The following is a 20,792-nucleotide window of genomic DNA, read 5'->3' as shown; positions in this document are numbered from 1 at the left end:
AAGAAGAGGGAGAGAGAGAAGGAAGGAAGTATAACCTGTGGGCACATTTTGAAAGATCTCTGTATCATTTGCTGTCTCTGGGCTGGATAATCTGAATAAATCGTTTCATCTCTGGGAACCTTGGTTGCATCTTTTACCTGGCTGTGGTAAATTGCGGACTCTACATTTCTCATACACTATACGGATAATATTGCGGAATACACAACATTTTGGTGCCGTTTTTTTTTTTTTTTTTTTTTTTTTAATGGCTGCAGTTGTTGATAAAAGCAATAAGGGAGAAAATGTCAGCATATGGTTAATAAATTATATTAAAAACCATGGGGGACCATATGAAATCCCACAGGAATGTAAAGATTCATGGGATTTAATGAAAATTTTTATAGCTGACAGTGTTTTTGATAAGAAAACTAAGGAATCAAAACGTAAAGGAATGGTCCTTCAGGGATTATTGTCCTGTTGTTTAAAAATGGAAGAAATTGTTAAACAAAAGGATAATGATTTTACAGAACAGACTGACAGGTATGAAACTTTGCTGAAAGAGTCAAATGAAAAGATTTCTGAGTTAAGATTGCATGCCATTACTACTGGTGAAGCATTAATTGAAAAGGCCAATCTGTGTGACCGTTTAACAAGAACAAATGATGAATTGTCAGTGAAAATACAGGATGTAGAGAAGGAGCTGGAGGAACACAAACATGCAGTAAATATTGCTTTTGATAAAGTTGGTGAAAAATCTGATCAACTTTGTCAAAACAATATTTCCAAATTTAAAGAGCACAAACAAATTTATCCAGGGAATGAATTGGATCAAGCATCTAGTTTCCCAGCAGCCCCTGTTGTCACTACCACTGTATTAAACACTGACAATTCAGGTGAGGTACAACTCATATCAAAGCAATTAAAGCCTCAGGAGATGGATGCTATTGTTAGAGAGATTGGGCAGGTACCACGATATGACATAAATAGGTTCATGAAATGGTTCTGTGAATTAAAAATGGTTAGAGAAACATATAACCTGAATATAGACGATATAGATAGAATCTTACAAAGAGTTCTTGGAAATGGTTTGTGGGTTAGGATTGTACAAAACTGTGGACAGCAGCGAAGGACAAGGGATGTTTTTAGAGAAATGCTGAGAGCGTTGTATGGCATTACTTTAAATGTGTCATTGTCTGGTAAGATTAAACAGATGAAACAGGAATGTCCATATGAACTATGTGATAGGATAGCCACAGTGATGGATCAATTGATGACTGGTAATCCAGGATTTGAACATGGTGGCTTACTCCATCGAGTGATGTTGTTGGAGGCTTTAGAAGAGGATGTCAGGGAAGGAATATTATCAGTCACACCTGACCCTACTGATTTAAAAGACATGTTATTAAGGGCAGATAATTTGTGGAGGAAAAGGAGTAGAAAGGAAAGTTTTGCAGTTGATGCCGCTAGAATTTTTAGGGTAGAAGGACAACAAAAGAAAGAGTATGCTGGTTTTAGAGGGCCTCAGCGAGGGAATAGAGCTTACAATTCAGAATGGCAGAGAGAAAGAGGGAAATATGAACAGGAGAAGAAAGATAGGGCTCCTAAACAATCCTGGATACCCTTTTCCCAACTGAAAAGAGAGCATGACAAGCTTAAAATGGAATATGATACCATAAGGGCTGAGAGAGATCTCTTGAAACTAAACGTTTCTGTGCTGGAGGCAGAATTGTCCAAATTAAGGTGTGTCTCTCTTACAACTTCTGGTGTTACAGACCAAGGGGGAGGTATTCAACACAGAGCTATAAACCTGTGAATACCAAAGTAGAACACTTTAATAGTTTTTTTTTGCACTTAACTTTGTTGTTTTATGTGGAATACATGGAGTAATATGTTTTTCCAAGTTATATCTTTCAGGAAAAGGTCTTCCAGCAGAAGGATCAATGTACCTGAATCTTTGGTCACTACTTTTATTTATCATTTTTCATACCACAATTAAGTAGGACTGGAGATAATCTAATCATGCTGAACTGTTTTTAAAATTTTATTCATGGCTTCCTAACAGTAATTTTATGGATGGGAGTGGCAAAAGCACAGGTCTATCCTGCAACAAAAAAAAAAAAATTGCTCAAGGAACCAAAGCTTTTAAGTGGGGGAGTGAATACATTAACATAATAATTAAGGAAAGGTGTTGGAGCTGGACACCACAGAGAAAACTTTTGAATGGATACAGTAGTGCAGTAGACTGGATACTGTTGTGATTTCAATATATGTTCTACAGAATTCCTCTGAGCTAAAGTTTTTCCCCAAATAAAACAGGTTGTGATTGTGATTAAGGACTAAAGATGTGTGACAAGAGTCCTCTGTGAAAAGAAAGGAAGTAAATTGAAAGAACTCATTAACATACAAAAAGGACATTGTTTGCAAAGTTTCTAAAAACACTTGAGACTTTTACTTATGCAACATTTACATTACTGTTATTCAATGTTTTTCTTTCTGTATACTGTACATGTTTTGTTTTTAATGTAAAAAAAAAAACAAAAAAAAATATCCCAGAGAATTGCCCAGAGATAGTACAAATATATTGATTAATTATGTGTATCTGCCTAGGGTTGCTAAACAAGGGCTCACATTTAGCATATGGTCAATAGAGGGTATTGGGAGCTAAATGTATAGACATGGGTGGATTTAGAAAAAATAAAAGAATATATATTCAGAATATTGATGTTATTGCTGCATATTTGCAGATGTAAAGTACAACCCTTAATATTCTGAATGAATCAGGTCAGGGTGATATTGTGTCCAAAGCTAGAGTTGGTGGCAAGGTGGGATGTGAAAGGAACAGGAATACAGACTAAATGGATTACAAAGAGAGACAATGCCACCTAACACCAGCAAAAGTACAAGATCCTATGTACTCAACTCAACTGCTACTGAGAGCAAAATGGAATAAAGAGAGCCAAGCCTTTGGAGGAAAACCAAATGCAGCAAGGACATTATCTTGTCTATTGAGTAGGGAAGTGGGGGAGTGATGGAAGTGGCAAACAATCCTGCCTGGATCATAAAGTCCCCAACTCTGGAAAGAATGGAATTTGTGGACATGAACAGTTCCACAGTCTGCATAAGGATTTGCACTAATTCTCTGCAAATACTGAGTATGGCTCATACAGTAAGATGGTGCATATTTCTCAATGGTGACTGAACATATCAACTGAGGAGAGAATCGACTCATTCGTCTAATTCATAACATACACCAAAACTGCCACTTGCAATAGTGTTGGATACCTTATTCATCCTAAATGAGGGAACATAAAGAGCTGGAGAAGTGATATGTAACCAGTTCTAGCAGAATTTTTTTATAAATATTTAAGAGCCTTGGTTTAGCATTCCTTACAACATAATGGCATCATATTATTTATTAATTTTTTTAAAAAAAGATTTTTGTATATGTTGTGGATCAATTCTGAGTAGAACTGATCCAAGTGGGGGAGTGTAGTAATATATATATAGAACGATTGTAATTAATCCTTAGGTAGAAGGTATCCTGAGTTTTTATGACTCCTTCAAAGGAGCTCATCCTGTCTTGTAATAAAATGCAAGATAAGAAATAGGTGGGACACATTCCAAGAGACCATCTGGAGAGGGTCTTTTACATTTCAAAGAGGAACTGTTTGTACAGTTGTTATTGGTAAAAGGGACATCTAAAGAAATTAGCTGGTTTTACTGTTTAACTTGTCATCAGCCAATCAGAACCATTCCCCATTTGGGTCAATGGCATAGAAACAGTATAACAATGGAATTGGTTTTTTGGCTGAAGAAGAAGAAGAAAGGGGAAGGAGGGCTGAAGAGAAAGGGAAGGAGAGGAGAAGAGATTAGGAAGCAGAGGAGAAGAGGAAGGGAAGAAGAGGGAGAGAGAGAAGGAAGGAAGTATAACCTGTGGGCACATTTTGAAAGATCTCTGTATCATTTGCTGTCTCTGGGCTGGATAATCTGAATAAATCGTTTCATCTCTGGGAACCTTGGTTGCATCTTTTACCTGGCTGTGGTAAATTGCGGACTCTACATTTCTCATACACTATACGGATAATATTGCGGAATACACAACAAATCCCTGTTTTGTTTAAAGGGTAAGGCATTTTTCAGTAGCAGTATGCACAAAATGTCGCTGTCTTAAATATATTGATAATGGGTTGAGTGCAGAGGAATCTTGTATTTGTCTATATGTTTTTTGTGGTCACACCCTCATTGCACCCCCGCCTAATGATTTTAAAAACTAGTGGTGAGCACAACTTTCCCCTGTTTGTTATATATATATATATTGTTTTTTTTTTTAAACATACATAAACAATTGGGTGATTGGGTGGGTGGGTGGGTGGGTGGGTGGGCGCAGACCTTCTCCGCTGATGACTTTCGCCGAAGAACCCGAATCCCGGTAAGCGCCTTTCTTTTATACCCTACAGGTACCGTCACGTGACCGGATTCAACCAATCAGCATCAAAATCACCTCACCTGCCGGGCCTGCCTGCGCAATCAACAAAAATGCTTGGCAGGTGAGGTTAAACTTTATTTGCCATCTCCCTGCCCATGCTGGAGCCGGGTTAATTCCCTGCTCCGCACATTAGCTGAAGTTACCCACAGGAATATTTGTATGAGCTAACTTCATTTTGGGGCCTCTAAATGCCAGATACTTTGGTAATCCTATGCACAATGGGCACCAAACTATTTGGAGGATCCCTGGCAATCATATTTATGGTGTGTTTTCTTGGTATGTAATGATACATGGACGATATGATTCTGGAAAGTTGAAGCTTTGAGGCAATTTTCAGATATTTCACCAAAACCGCCAATTTTGAGAAAGCCTTGCGACTGTTTGGAGCAGAAAGGCATGGGTACCCATTTTAGATTCGGTAGAATGTGTACTTTACAAAAATATATGGGGAGTAAACATATATTTCTGTGTTTTTACTCCACAAAAAATTCAGTCAATGTGTTGATTTTTCATTAGCTGGTTACCCACAGGACTATTTGTATGTGTTAACTTCTTTTTGGGACCTTTCAGTAGTAATCTAAAGAAAGAAAAAGGAAAACAAATTAATAGTTTAATTAAAGAAATATCTATACTGGAACAAAAGCATAAAACAAAAATAACGGAGGATATCAGTACAACTTGAAAAGAAAAGATTGCAACTGAAAGCAATACTCGACCAGGGCACATATAAGGCCTATATGCACAGCAAACAGAAGGGGTATGAATTTGGGGATAAATGCAACAGACACTTTGCTCAAAGATTGAAAAAAATTAATCAGGCCACACATATTACATCAATAAAGGATAGAGATCAGAAGGTTCATTATGATACACATAACATAGTCAAAACATTCCAGCATTATTACCAAACATTATATAGGCTACAGGAAGGGGTAGATCAAAATGATAAATTAGTTGCAATGGAACAATTTATAGAGATAGCACAATTACCATCTTTATCAACAAATGAGAGATTGGTATTAGATTTACCATTTACACTTCAAGAAATAAGTGATACGATAGATTCATTGGCAGTAGAGAAAAGCCCGGGTCCGGATGGATTTAGTGCACTCTACTATAAAATATACAAAAAGGATTTTATGCCCTTTTTAAGTTCATACTTTAATTCTATAGATCAAACACATGGATTTTATAAATAGGCAAAATAAGCACATATAATTATCATACCGAAAGAGGGGAAAGACCCCCAGTCATGCACAAGGGACATTTTATCCCCAATAAATATTGACCTAAAAATGTATGCCAAAATAATAGCAAATAGACTTAAAAAAACACTTACCGGATTTAATCCATGAAGACCAGGCAGGGTTTATACCTAAAAGGGAAGGAAAAGACAATATTTATAAAATTATATCATTAAAGGGAATCTGTCATCATTTTAAAAAATTTTTTTTTTTTTGCATTTTTATAAAAAACACACATCCTGCCACTGTCTGGCAAATAAAATGTTAATCCACAAATCCATGCATAAATTATTTTAGTTTGTATTTTGTCATGGCGGCTTCCATTTCTGCTCATTACACATTCATCCTGTGCTGCTCTAACAGCAGGCACAGCATTACCTGTGTGCTTGGAGGCAGTCACTCTGTAATGAAAAGCCAGGTCGCACTACGACATGAGAATCTAGCTGTACACTCCCCCTCCCCTCTCTGCCCATGCGTGTGATGTTTGCAGGAGAGCGGTCACATGGTTTGCAGGGAAGCAATTACTTTCACTTTCCTACATCCTGCTCTACAGCTGCACTAGCAGCCCCTCCTCCCACAGACACTATCAAAGCTCCTGCCGTTCTGTAAGTTTGTTCTCTGCTTTCCTTTGGAGGGGGGGACTTTCTTTCCTTGCTGCCTTCCTAGTTTGTTTTACTGGTTACTAGATGAGGTAAAGGAGCTGTGAGTTCCCTCTGCTATCCACCTCACACACACCTTGCTCCTTTCCTGCCTGCAATACTTCTTTTTACATTAACTACTTACTGCCTCCTTTCTCCTGAGCTATTTTAACCCTTCCTAGACTTCCTCTTAAATTTTCCTGGTTTTCAAGTATGTCCTCCTTATTTTATCCTTTTTTTCTATTCCCTGTCATCAGTCCTGGGAGTGTACTCCTGTGTTTCTGCCATTCATTTTTGTGTAAACAAATATAATAAACTATCTATATAAAATATTTTTTCCAGTGTCCAAAATGAATTGTGTGTGTATGTATATATATTTTTTTTTTTTAAAAGTTTTTATTTTCATTTTAACAAGGAAAAAGGAAGAAAAGAAGAAAGAAAAGAAAGAAAGGAAGAGAGAGAAAAGAACAGCAAGATTGACATTGTACATCTTTGGAGCCATAATAAATACAAAATCCGTGCCATTACATGTGTTCTGTTGTTGTCGTTATCTAACAGCTTGAGAGCAACATATCATAATTTAATTTTAATTATTTTATTTTTTAGCTAGTGTCCTCCATGTCCAACCACTGGGCCCAAACCTTCTCAAATTTTTTGGGGCATCCCCGAGCTATGTAGGTAATTTTTTGGTTTGGAAGGGAATCATTGACCAAATTTCTCCAGAAGCCTAAAGATGGAGGAACCGTGGACTTCCACTGTAGTAAAATGGCTTTCTTAGCATAGTACAACAACTGGAGATAGCATAATTTAACACCGGCCTGCATGCCAAGATCATCCACAACCCCCAATAGACATATCCGAGGATTTTTTATACATGGGACCCTCAATGTGGCAGAGATATGGTGTAGAACTTCCCCCCAATACCTTTGGATATGGGGGCAGGACCAGAAAACATGCAAAAATGTGCCGACTTCCTGTAAGCATTTGACACAATGGTCTGGGGTTAAGGGATATATCCTAGCCAACCTGTGAGGGGTTAGATACACTCTGTTGAAGAATTTTGCCTGGATATATCTGTCTCTGACTGACATAGTGATAACCGGTATCTGCTTCAGAGCGTCATCCCACATCTCATCCTCCAAATCAGGAATATCCCTAACCCACATCTGCTTTACCTTGGCTAGGGGGTCTGGGGAAGCCTGGCACAGAATGGTATAGAACCAAGTCGTTGGTTTTTTAAGATCCACCCTTCGTAAATATTTCTCCAGTGTGGTGTCCATCAAATCGATGGGTGGGGTGGGAAACTGCATTCTGAATGCATGTCTAAGTTGTAGATACCTAAAAAGCATAGAGTTGGGTAGCTGTAATCTTTCTTTTAGGTTTTGGAACCCCTCGATGTCCCCATTCTCTATGATGTCCCCAAGTGTTTTAATTCCTCTAGATGCCCAGGTATTAATATCAGGTATTGAGCCAAAGTGTGAGAGCATACCATTGCCCCAAATAGGTGTCCAGGGGGACCACACTGTCCTCGCCTTGTGGACATGTTTGAGGCTTTTCTTAAATACCTCGGCCACTGTAGCCATAGGTGTAGTAATTTTATAGTACTCTGAGGGACCCCGATATGGCAGTTTGGACAACGCTTCCAAAGACCCCATGCTAGCAGCTTCCAGTATAGTAGAGGGGTTGTCATTTTGGGGTACCATCCACCAGTGCACATAGGTTAATTGACTGGCCAAGAAATATAACTTGAGATTAGGGAGCGCCAGTCCCCCACATGTCACCGGGACCTGCAATACGTTGAAACTCATACGTGGGTGCTCCCCCGCCCATATGAACCTCCTCAGTATGGAGTCTATGTATGTAAACCATTGACTTCGTGGTAGGATAGGCGAGTTGTGGAATACATACAAGAACTTGGGTAGGAACACCATTTTAAATAGGTTAACCCTACCCGGGGGGGAAAGGGGCAGCTGTCGCCAGACCTCAGTCTTGGCCTTCAAAGCCTCCACAATTGGGGTCAGGTTATTCTCCTCGAATTTCTTGTAGTCCCTGTGGATGTTTATTCCCAAATATTTAAACTTCTGCAGGACTTGTAGGTGACAAATTTGTGTTGGTGAACCAATGGGTAGCGGGTCTATTGGAAATATCACAGATTTGGCTCTGTTAACGCAAAGGCCCGAATATTTCCCAAACTCCTCAATAAGATTCAGGGCTGCCTCTAAGGCTCTACCAGGATTAGCCAGGTAGAGGAGCATGTCGTCTGCGTACAGCGACACCTTTTCCGTTATGTTACCTACCAGAAGTCCCTCCACCTCCTGGGCTTCCCTTAGTTTCACTGCCAGAGGCTCAATTGCTAGAGCAAACAGCAAAGGGGAGAGGGGGCATCCCTGCCTAGTCCCCCTTTCGAGCCGTATTGCCTTTGTAAGTATACCATTAACTAAAACCTTGGCTTCCGGTTTGCAGTATAAAGCCTTTATCCAACCCAGAAAACGCTGCCCAAATCCAAATCTGCCCAAGACTACCCAAAGGTACTCCCAAGACACCGTGTCAAAGGCCTTTGCCGTGTCCAAGGACACCACTATCCTGTTCCCACTGTTGATGTGATCAAGGGCTAAGTTATTGAACAATCTCCTAATATTAATGTCAGTGGCCTTGTTTGGCATGAAGCCAGTCTGATCTGGGTGCACCAATTCAGTAATTACCCTTTTTACTCTATTAACTAGCACTTTTGCAAAAATTTTAGTATCACAGTTCAGCAGGGAGATGGGGCGGTACGAATCACAACTGTCAAGTGGTTTTCCGACTTTGGGAATTAGAATTATATGGGCCATATAACAAGAGTCTGGAAGTGGAGTGTCTGGCGATACTCTGTTAAAGAGCGCACAAAGCTTGGGAGTTAAAGTCGTCCCGTGTTTTTTGTACCACTCCGTTGGGATACCGTCTGGTCCAGGGGACCTTCCTGCCGGCATGTCAGCGATAGCCTCAGCTATTTCCTCCTCAGCCAGGTCAGCCTCTAATTCCCCTATCAGTTGTTGATCTAGGCGTGGGATTGGTATTTTATCAATGTATGCCTGAAGTTCCTGGGGTGTATGTGATGGAGGATGTATATATATTTTTATTTTTGAAACGTAAGTGGGGGCAGTGATCACAGGACTATCTTATTTCAGTCCTTCGGAAGTGGTGTCAGTGGGAGCTTATCTTGATACCTGCCTATTGTTCAATTGACAGGCTCAGCAGACAAGGCTCTATTTACATTACAGCAGCTTGTAGGAGGGAGGGGTAATGACATCAATCCAACTTGCAGTGCAGCAGTAAAGTGTGACTGAAGTTTATCAGAGCACAAGTCACATGACCTGAGGGCAGCTGGGAAATGTCAAAATGTCTAGCCCCATAGCAAATTTTAAAATTAGATATAAAAAAATCAATTTCTTGTTTTGAAAAACTGATTTCAATGCAGGATTCTGCTGTAGTAGCACTATTAACTGATACATTTTGTAAAAAACATGTTTTTCCACGACAGTATCCCTTTAATGAAACTGGGGCAAACGGAAAAGGGACAACCGTCATGCGGAAAAAGCATTCGATAGGGTTGCATGGCCGTTCTTGGAAAAAGTAATGAGGGGTTTTGGTATAGGGGAGGTTACTATAAATCGCATCCTAGCCTTATACAAAGACCCATATGCGAGAGTTAAAGTGAATGGCAAACTATCGGCCCCAGTGAACATCTGTAATGGTACTAGGCAGGAGTGCCCGTTATCGCCGCTGCTTTTTGTGTTGGTATTAGAGACCTTACTTTCCCATATGAGACTTGAAGCAAAAATAAAGGGGATAAAGATTGGAGATAAGCAATATAAGACAATCGCCTTCACTGACGATATGCTAATGTTTGTCTCCAGTCCGATGTCCTCCCTACCTTGCCTATTAACACTTATAAACTACTTTGGAATTCAGTTGAATTTTAAGGTTAATTTAACAAAATCCCAGATTTTAAATATTAATACTCTTAAAAATATAATGGTAAAACTAATACAAAGTTTTCCCTTTAAAATGGCAAAACATAGCATCAAATACTTGGGAGTGAATATCGCTCCCAATATGTCTGATCTCTACAATATTAATTTTGTATCTTTATTGACATCAACTCAAGAAAGTGTAAATACATGGAACAAACTAAATCTGTCATGGCTGGGAAGAGTACAAGCAATGAAAATGGTTTTGATGCCCAAATTGAATTACTACCTACAAGTTTTGCCAATAATGATACCAGAAGTCTTCTTCAAAAAAATCAAATCATTGTTTACAAAATTTATTTGGAAGGGTAAACAGGCTAGAATTCAATACAGACAACTAGTACTACCAAAAGAGAGGGGAGGGTTAGCTTTACCTGATGCACAGCTATATTATACGTCAATACATATAACACGAAGGCAGGAAGAAAGAGTGGGTAGTTTTGGAACAACAGTGTGTTGAGAAACCACTGCTAAATTACCTTTGGAGTGACCCCAATAGTTTAAGAGAACAGCAAGGGACCATCCATTAATCGCCCCTATATTTAAGTCATGGTACAGAAATAGAATAGCGAGGAATCTGTCTACAACCTCTAGTGAGTAATATCTCATTCAGTCCCAGCCTAGAACAAGGTGCCTTTAAGAAATGGCAAGAATTAGATGGCAGACCTAAAGAATCAGCCATTTTTTGAAGAATAACAAAATAGAATCATTACCAGAAATTTAAAAGAACTGGGGCAATCACTCTAGAGATTTATGGAATTACTGCCAATTGCGTCATTATATCTATAAAATGAAAGATGCAGAATGGAATAGAGAGCCAACTAAATGGGAAGCTATACTGGAGAGTAAAGAGACCCTTGATAATGCAATTTCTACTATATATAAATTACTAATATCATCTATCTCTTTAGAGCAGTGCTGTCCAACTTCTATGGTACCAAGGGCCGGAATTATTCCAATCTACGTGGTGGAGGGCCGATAACGGAAGCCAGTGTTAGCCACTTCCTGTTTTTAGACCACACCCACTTTAAACCACACCCATGTTACAACAATACCATGTCCACATTAATAGCACACCAAAAAACCAAATGGTTGGTGCTCACTGCAGGGATCAGGGCCGGAACTAGGGGTAGGCAGAGTAGGCGGCTGTCTAGGATGCCATCATTTAGGGGCCCACTTTTCAAGCGTTTATTTAATAATTTGTTTCAGTAATCATGGTCACCCAGTTGGGTGGAATCCATCTTCTTCCCCTTCTCCCTCTTGCCGGCAAGTAATAGCTCCTTCTGTGCGGTGCACCGCGACGTGCATACACACGTTAATGACGTCACTGATGTGATGGATGACAGAGAGAGGCAGAGAGCTGACGGGCTGCTTGGTGTGGCTCATTCTCGCTGCTCTCAGCCTTGCACAGTTACACTGAACTGAAGACATTCTTTCTATAACTGTAAAGTGTGAAGCTTCCTGCTGGCACAGCCCAGTACAGATTTGGGGGCCATATGTTTGCTGTTGCTGCTGGGCTGGGTGCTGGCACATAAATACTTAGGGGCAATATGATGTGATCAGATTTATTTTTGGCTGCTGCTGACACAGGTAAAGATTGGGGGCAATATGATGGCTGTATGATGGATGGCTGCTGAGCTTGCTTGCAAAGGTACAGGGGGCAGTAATATATATGAAAAAGTGTTGTACACTTTCTTGCTCTCTTTATTTAAAAAACATCATGGTAAGGAGGGAAATTGTAATGCAGGACAGGGGGGGCACTGAGTAATGCTCTTGCCTAGGGTGCCAAACTACCTTGTGCCTGCAGTGGCAAGGATGTCACTCATATGTGAAAACAGTTAAGTCATATTAAGACATACCCATAAATCCATATGCCTCCTCCTCCCTTGTGTTTAATACAGTACCCCAGCATATGATTAAACACTTTAGGGGCCACTAACAATAATTTTCAAATGCTAATAAACCCCCAGAACAAATGCCAAAGTATGACACACACAGGGAGCATAGGGAAGCATAGGGAAGGCAGAACAGAGCAGGAGACAGGAATCAGGACCTGTCTAATATGTATTACATACAGTGACACAGTGCTGGTGCCCCATTAGCATTTTGTATAAGGTGAGAACAGGTGAACAATGTGGGCTGTTTCAGTCTGGGTCTCAGGTGTGAACAGTACAGGGATTTAGGGGAGTGAACGATAGAGGTGTCACAAGTGTGAACAATACATGGGGATCACAGGTGTGAACAATGCAGGGTATTAGCCTGAATTTGAGGTTTAGACAATGCAGGGGCCAGTTCTCTCTGTAGTGATACCTTTTATAGTTTACATATGGTAAAAAGACACAGCAGGCAGACTTTGATGTGGAGGGCCACATGAGGGGGGGTAGCTGGCTGCTTTAGAGGAAGATACAGCGCGCAGGGAGTGGGAAAAGGAATTAAACACATACATTTCCCCTTCAATGTGGAATAAGATTCAGGCTTTAGTTCATAAATCATCTAGAGCGGAAAGAGTGAGGGAAATGAATTATAAATTATTAAAAAGATGGCATCTTTATACCCCAGTAAAGATGAAAAGGATGTTTCCAGAAAATACAGATATGTGTTGGAGATGTGGTAAAGATAGGGGGACTCCTGTCCACATATGGTACAAATGTAGAAGTTTGAAAGACTATTGGGGAAAGATTTTGAAAGTAATAACAGAAGTAACACATATAAATGTTAATGCGGTGGATGTTCCATTAATCCTGTTAATACTAGATAGCGATAAAAATGAAATGTCGAGGGATTCACTTACCTTGCACTTACTGAATGCAGCTAGTAATCCCAAGACATTGGAAAGATTTGGTTCCTCCGAGGTTTATAGAATGGCAGCAGGCAGTTGAAGAAACTAGGAAGATGGAAGAAATAAGCCATATACTTCATAATAAAAGCAAAAGATATTGGAAAATATGGGAACCATGGATATTGTTTCTCAATAGATAGTCTTAATTGGGAGGCTTGGCTAAAAGAGGATATAATGGAAGATCTAATTCTGCAAAATAGAAACCAGTAGGGGGTTTGTTTAGCTAACAGATTTTTTAGCAATAATATTTTAGCAGCATTATGTTGGTATAACAGTTAAAGCTTCTGGTTGCATGTGTATATTGTACACTTTAATTTGTATGGTATATTGCTGAAATTGTCCTATTTGCTCTTAATCTACTTTTCACCTATTTTTATTCTTTTGTATTTCTGTAATTATGTTATTATCTATTTAATTTCTATTAAATAAAAAAAATTAAAATATTAAAAAAAACTTAATTCTGGGGCCTCTAAATGCCAGATACTTTGGTAACCTATGCACAATGGGCACCAAACTGTTTGGAGAACTCCTGCCAATCACATTTAGGGTGCTTTTTCTTGGTACGTAATGATCCATGGGTGATATAATACTGGAAAGTTGAAGCTTTGAGGCAACTTTAAGATATTTCACCCAAACCGACAATTTTGGGAAAGCCTTGTGACTCAGTAGTTTGGAGCAGATAGGCATGGGTACCAAAAATATATTGTTTGGGGGGGGGGGGTAAACATATATCTGTGTTTTTACCCCACAAAAAATGCAGTCCATGTGTTGACTTTTCATTAACAGTTAGGTCCATAAATATTTGGACAGACAACTTTTTTTTTCTAATGTTGGTTCTGTACATTACCACAATGAATTTTAAATGAAACAACTCAGATGCAGATGAACTGCAGACTTTCATCTTTAATTCAGTGGGTTGAACAAAAAGATTGCATAAAAATGTGAGGAACTAAAGCCTTTTATTTAACACAATCACTTCATTTCAGGGGCTCAAAAGTAATTGGACCAGGGGTTCAAAAGTAATTGGACAATTGACTCAAAGGCTATTTCATGGGCAGGTGTGGGCAATTCCTTTGTTATGTCTATCAATGAAGCAGACCCTGGAGTTGATTTGTGGGGGGGGTGCTTGTATGTGGAAGATTTTGCTGTGAACAAACATGTGGTCAAAGGAGCTCTCCGTGTGTCAAGACCGCCGGGAGCGCGAGGAGTCGCGTCCGCTCCCGGCGGCGAAGAATCCAAGATGGCGGCGCCCAGGCAACCCACGTGGGTTCCGACGCCGGCGTTGTGACGCCAGCACGGCGCGACGGTCGCAGGCGCGCTGGCGCAAGGGCGCCAAATACAAAGATAAAAGGACGCCTGAGGCGCCAAGATGGCGCCCGAAAATAGGATCCTGATCCCTAAGTGATTCCTGGGTTCCCTTGCTGTTTCCCCTGCTTATATCTGCTGATTCCTTGGTGTGACCCCTTGCCTGGACCTGGACTTCGCTGATACTCTGCCTGCCTTTTGACCTCTGCCTGGACTTTGATTATTCTCTTGCCTAACCCCTGGATACCACGACCCCGATCCCTCCTGAGGGGCTTCCTCCTTGATCCGGACTACTCCCCAGAGGGGGCTCCCGGCTCCCTGACATTATTTTCGGGCCATGGATCCTTCTGAGGAAGCCACACCTGATGTCGGACGAGCACTCCGCGGACTGGCATCCCGCATGGAGGACTACGAAAACCAGCAGGTTCGCATTGGGCAAGCACTCGATGTCCTGCTTGCTCGAGTGCCTTCTGCGCCCTCCGCTGCTCCACCTACTGGAGATCCCCCCATGGCGGCAGCCTCTATGAACGCAAGCTACCCGACAGGTGAGCCTCGCATTCCACCTCCCCTTCGCTTTAGTGGGGACCCACAAGCCTGCAGGGGATTTGCCACACAGTGCCAGATTCAATTTGAGTTCCAACCCACACAGTTTCCAAGTGAGCGTTCCAAGGTGGGGTATGTGATGTCTCGATTGGAAGGCAAGCCACTGGAGTGGGCAACGTCTCTTTGGGAGAAGAATTCCCCGGTGACTTATGATGTTAAAGACTTTCTCCAAGCTTTTCGCATAGTCTTTGATGCTCCAGGTCGGGTCACGAACGCCCCTGCCCGTCTCTTGCAGCTCCGGCAGGGAAGCCGCAGTGTCAATGAGTACGCTATAGACTTCCGAACACTGATGGCGGAGACTTCCTGGTGTGATGACGCTTACAAGGCCGTATACTACCAAGGCCTATCCATCCGCATCAAAGATGATCTCGTCTCCAGAGAGACTCCTGACACCCTGGAAGGATTGATCGCTCTATCTATTAAGGTGGACACCCGCCTCAGAGAACACCAGGTGGAGAGAGAGCGCAGCAGACGATTTTCTCCCATGTTGGCCCCTCGCTTTCAAAGGCCGATTCTGCAAGCACCCGCTGTCCCTGTGACTCTTGTGTCAACGTCTCCCCTGGAGGAACCTATGCAAGTAGGAAAAGCTCGCCTCTCCGAGCAGGAAAGACTCCGAAGACGAATGGCAGGTCTCTGTTTGTACTGTGGTGGGCATTCCCATTTTGCCAACGCCTGTCCTGCCAAAGCCAAGAGTTTTGTACCCCGAGGTATGTCTCAGGTTTCTCATGTAGGGGGCATCACTCGAGGGCCTCAGGAGAAGTATCAAGAAAATTCACGTAGACTTCTCCTTCCTTTGCAGATTCACCTGCAAGTAAGTCCATCTTCGAAAGGGCCTTCCTCGACTCCGGAGCGGATGGCAATTTCATGGACGCCTTCTTTGCCGAACGCATGAAGATTCCCCTGCTCCCATTGTCTTCACCTCTGCGAATTACCGCCATAGATGATAAACCCCTGGAGTTTGAATTCGTCACAATGTTCACGGCGGAACTATCTGTACAAGTTGGGGCGCTGCATCAAGAAAAACTTTCATTCTTCATCATCCCCTGTCCTTCTACTCCAGTAATATTGGGTCTTCCATGGTTACGTCTGCATAACCCCACCATAGACTGGTCCACTGGGCAGATCTCTCGTTGGAGTTTGTTTTGCCTGCAACATTGTCTTCCGCCAAAACCCCTCGAGAAGGTGAATGTCTCCACTGCGGAACTAAAGACTTTGCCCTCCACTTACAAGGGATTTTCCGATGTGTTTTGTAAAAAGTCTGCAGAGTTCCTTCCCCCACATCGCTCCTATGACTGTCCGGTTGAACTCCTGCCAGGAGCCATGCCCCCCAGAGGGCGCACTTACCCTCTCTCTCCTGCAGAGACTATCGCTATGAAGGAGTACATCCAAGAAAATCTCCAGCGGGGGTTTATCCGCCCTTCTACCTCTCCTGCAGGGGCTGGGTTCTTCTTCGTGGAGAAGAAGGACGGAGGCCTTCGGCCTTGTATAGACTATCGGGGCCTGAATAAGATCACCGTGAAAAATAGGTACCCCCTGCCCCTGATTGCCGAGCTCTTTGACCAGCTGAAAGGGGCAAAGATTTTCTCCAAGTTGGATCTCCGGGGGGCCTACAACCTCATTCGCATCCGGGAGGGTGACGAATGGAAGACGGCATTCAACACTCGGGATGGGCACTATGAATATCTTGTTATGCCCTTCGGCCTATACAATGCTCCTGCCGTCTTCCAGGAGTTTGTTAATGATGTGTTCCGAGATCTCCTAGGAAGGTTCGTAGTCGTATACTTGGACGACATCCTGATCTTCTCCAAGGACCTTGAAAGTCATCGCTCCCAGGTGAAGGAGGTACTCTCTCGTCTGAGGAAGAACTCTCTCTTCGCCAAGTTGGAGAAGTGTGTCTTCGAGGTATCCAAGATCCCCTTCCTAGGGTACATTATCTCTCCAGAGGGATTTGAGATGGACCCCGTGAAAGTGTCGGCCATCCAGGAGTGGCCTCTCCCACTGAGTACCAAGGCAATCCAGAGATTCATCGGATTTGCTAATTATTATCGACAGTTCATCCGGGGGTTCTCTTCCCGCATTGCACCTATCCTGGCCCTCATCCGGAAAGGGGGTAAACACAGCCTGTGGCCTCCATCTGCCATAGAAGCCTTTCAGTCCTTGAAAGAGGCCTTCACGTCCGCTCCTGTTCTCCGACATCCCAATCCTGCACTACCCTTCTGCATCGAGGTTGATGCTTCAGAAGTCGGAGCCGGAGCTATCCTTTCTCAGAGACACTCCACTGATGGAAAATTGCACCCCTGTGCGTATTTCTCCAAGAAGTTCTCATCCGCAGAGCAGAACTATGATGTCGGAAATCGAGAACTCTTGGCAGTCAAGCTTGCCCTTGAAGAATGGCGTCACCTCCTGGAGGGCTCTGAAATTCCTGTCCAGATTTACACAGATCACAAGAATCTGGAGTTTATACAGTCCCTCAAGAGGCTAAATCCCAGACAAGCCAGGTGGGCCCTTTTCTTTTCTCGATTTAACTTTGTTTTGACTTATCGCCCAGGTTCCAAGAATCTGAAGGCCGACGCCTTGTCTCGTAGCTTCACTCCGGTGGAGCGTGACCCTGAGAGGCAGGAACCAATCATTCCACCAGTCAAGATCATTGCCTCTCTGTATCCCCAATTTGCCGACCAGATCCTGGCTGGGCAGTCCTCGGCTCCTCAAGATACTCCGATTGGCATGGCCTTCGTCCCTCCAGAACTTCGCCTGGCCATCCTGCAACAAACCCACTGCTCCAGGCAAGCTGGACATCCTGGTCCGGCCAAGACCCTTGAACTCTTGAGGCGCCTAGTCTGGTGGCCTGATATCCGCAAGGATGTAAAGGACTTTGTGGCTGCTTGTAATGTCTGTGCCACTTCTAAGCCTAGCCATTCCCGCCCCAGCGGGTTGTTACAGCCTTTGCCGGTTCCCTCTCGTCCGTGGACGCACCTCTCTATGGACTTTATTGTCGAACTTCCTCCGTCCGGTGGGAATACTGTGATCTGGGTTGTCATAGACCGCTTCAGCAAAATGGCCCATTTCATCCCTTTGAAGAAGTTACCCTCTGCGGTGGAATTATCCCAACTCTTTATTAAGTACATCTTCCGCCTGCATGGTTTCCCGGTGGAGATCGTCTCCGACAGAGGCACCCAGTTTACCGCCAAGTTCTGGCGTTCCCTATGTAAAGACTTGGGAATAACACTTCAATTTTCGTCTGCCTATCACCCGCAGACGAATGGGGCAGCTGAACGTGTGAACCAAGCCTTAGAACAGTTCCTGAGGAACCACGTGTCTCTTTGCCAGGACGATTGGTCTGACCTCCTCCCGTGGGCGGAGTTTGCTCATAATAATGCATGTCATTCCTCCACAGGAAGGTCTCCATTTATGGTGGTGTATGGACAGCACCCTCAAGCCTTTCCTCAGGACTTCGTGTTGTCGGACGTCCCGGCTGCAGATGATCTGGCAGCCCATATGCTTGCTATTTGGGCTGCAACCAAGTCTAATCTGGAGAAGAGTGCTCTAGTCCACAAGACTTGCGCGGATCGCCGTAGAAGGCCCTCTCCTCCCTACAAGGTGGGTGATAGTGTCTGGCTCTCTTCCAGGAATATTCGCTTGAAGGTGCCATCTCCCAAGTTGGGTCCGAAGTTCCTGGGTCCGTTCCCCATCTTGGAGATAATTAACCCTGTAGCCATCAGACTTCAACTCCCACCAGAGATGAGAATCCCCAACGTGTTCCACGTCTCCCTGGTGAAGCCCACCGTCTCCAACCGTTTTTCTGGTGTCCAATCTCCTCCTCCTGCCGTCTCTGTGGAGGGTCAACAAGAATTCGAGGTGGAGAGAATCCTTGATTCCAGAATCTCCAGAGGGTCCCTTCAATACCTCATCCATTGGAAGGGCTTTGGCCCCGAAGAATGCTCTTGGGAGGGACACCGTGATGTGCATGCTCCTCGATTGGTAAGAGACTTCCACTCCAAGTTTCCCCAGAAACCAAGTCCCGGTGGTCCTGAGGCCCCCCGTGAGGGGGGGGGTACTGTCAAGACCGCCGGGAGCGCGAGGAGTCGCGTCCGCTCCCGGCGGCGAAGAATCCAAGATGGCGGCGCCCAGGCAACCCACGTGGGTTCTGACGCCGGCGTTGTGACGCCAGCACGGCGCGACGGTCGCAGGCGCGCTGACGCTGGCGCAAGGGCGCCAAATTCAAAGATAAAAGGACGCCTGAGGCGCCAAGATGGCGCCCGAAAATAGGATCCTGATCCCTAAGTGATTCCTGGGTTCCCTTGCTGTTTCCCCTGCTTATATCTGCTGATTCCTTGGTGTGACCCCTTGCCTGGACCTGGACTTCGCTGATACTCTGCCTGCCTTTTGACCTGTGCCTGGACTTTGATTATTCTCTTGCCTAACCCCTGGATACCACGACCCCGATCCCTCCTGAGGGGCTTCCTCCTTGATCCGGACTACTCCCCAGAGGGGGCTCCCGGCTCCCTGACATTGTGCAGGTGAAACAAGCCATCCTTAAGCTGCAAAGACAAAATAAAAACCCATCCGAGAAATTGCTACAATATTAGGAGTGGCAAAATCTACAGTTTGGTACATCCTGAGAAAGAAAGAAAGAAAGCAAGCAAGCACTGGTGAATTCAGCAACGCAAAAAGACCTGGTGTACAAGTGTACAAGCCCAAAACAAAAGAGGAACTAATAAATGGAATACAGGATTACTGGTTGAATGCTTTAACAATAAATACATTGATCATTTAGCAAAAGTCCTGCCTGTTGCTATATAAAAAGGGGAGGACGGGCTACAGGGATGTGAAAATTATCCACATTGTGTGTAACTTAATAAAGAAATGACTAATTACAGTATATTCATTGCTGTGTTTGCTTTCTATGCTTTCTGTGTATGGCAAAATTATTTCTTACCTTTCTCTGCTTAGCGGTTTTACATACACTGTTTAGTGAGATATAGATCTGCGTTGGGCTTGTACTGTATGTGTAGTTTGAATAAACATTTAACTAAAGAACCTCTCATTTTGGCTCATGTATATTGTTTTAAAGGCCAAAAGGCCTACAGCAGTATTACTTTCATGTGTGGGGCTAATATACTGTAACTACTGTATATACATCCATTTTGCAGACCATTTGCCTTGTTTTAAATAACTTTTGTTTAGCAGAGCTCAAGCTCAAGTACAGGTGATCTTGGTAGCTGAATAGAAGCACAGCTGATTTGCATTTGAAAGCACAAGGGATTAGTTGAACATTGACACGTCATTGGCACCACTTAAATGTAACAAAGGGTTTGCACTGACACACTGATTTGTGGATTCTGCAAAGAAAAGCTCAAGGCCCTATTAGTAAAGATGGCCACAGAGGAGCAGAATATCAAATCGTACAAATCAAGGATTCATACGAGCAGATCTTTACTTCTATGGCCAGCTTAAGGGTGAAGACACACAGAGTTACTAGTAGCAATGACTTTTCACAACTATAAAATAGACAATAGTAAGACACTATTGTTCTGAACCTGTGACCTTCCATTTCAAAAACCACTTCACTAACCACGACACTACAATAGGGATATGCACATTCTGTGCAGGGAGGGAGAGACACGAGGACAAATGAAATATCGGGAGGAGAGAGAGACACAGGGGCAAAAGAACAATCGGGAGGAGAGA

The 20,792-nt window shown here is 43.1% G+C and overlaps 1 protein-coding gene and 2 long non-coding RNA genes across 3 annotated transcripts; 2 read left to right on the top strand and 1 right to left on the bottom strand.

Annotated features, from left to right (window-relative positions):
• Nucleotides 1-224: 224 nt before the first annotated feature.
• LOC108704135 lies at nucleotides 225-3,332 on the top strand. Its single transcript, XM_041588048.1, has one exon. The coding sequence runs from the start codon at nucleotides 245-247 to the stop codon at nucleotides 1,790-1,792; it is 1,548 nt and encodes a 515-aa protein (XP_041443982.1). The 5' UTR covers nucleotides 225-244; the 3' UTR covers nucleotides 1,793-3,332.
• A 572-nt stretch (nucleotides 3,333-3,904) lies between these two features.
• Nucleotides 3,905-4,527, top strand: LOC121402118. The gene is made up of 2 exons (XR_005966556.1): nucleotides 3,905-4,103; nucleotides 4,437-4,527. It is a non-coding gene; the product is annotated as an uncharacterized LOC121402118 (long non-coding RNA).
• A 414-nt stretch (nucleotides 4,528-4,941) lies between these two features.
• LOC121402119 lies at nucleotides 4,942-13,634 on the bottom strand. The gene is made up of 3 exons (XR_005966557.1): nucleotides 13,149-13,634; nucleotides 5,805-5,840; nucleotides 4,942-5,042 (listed from the first exon to the last, which is right to left on the bottom strand). It is a non-coding gene; the product is annotated as an uncharacterized LOC121402119 (long non-coding RNA).
• Nucleotides 13,635-20,792: the final 7,158 nt, after the last annotated feature.

This window comes from Xenopus laevis, chromosome 3S (assembly GCF_017654675.1).
Source record: "Xenopus laevis strain J_2021 chromosome 3S, Xenopus_laevis_v10.1, whole genome shotgun sequence".
In the NCBI taxonomy this organism is placed as follows: Eukaryota; Metazoa; Chordata; class Amphibia; order Anura; family Pipidae; genus Xenopus; species Xenopus laevis.
Note: the sequence above shows the minus strand (reverse complement) of the source record. Positions and strands in the feature narration are given on the sequence as shown.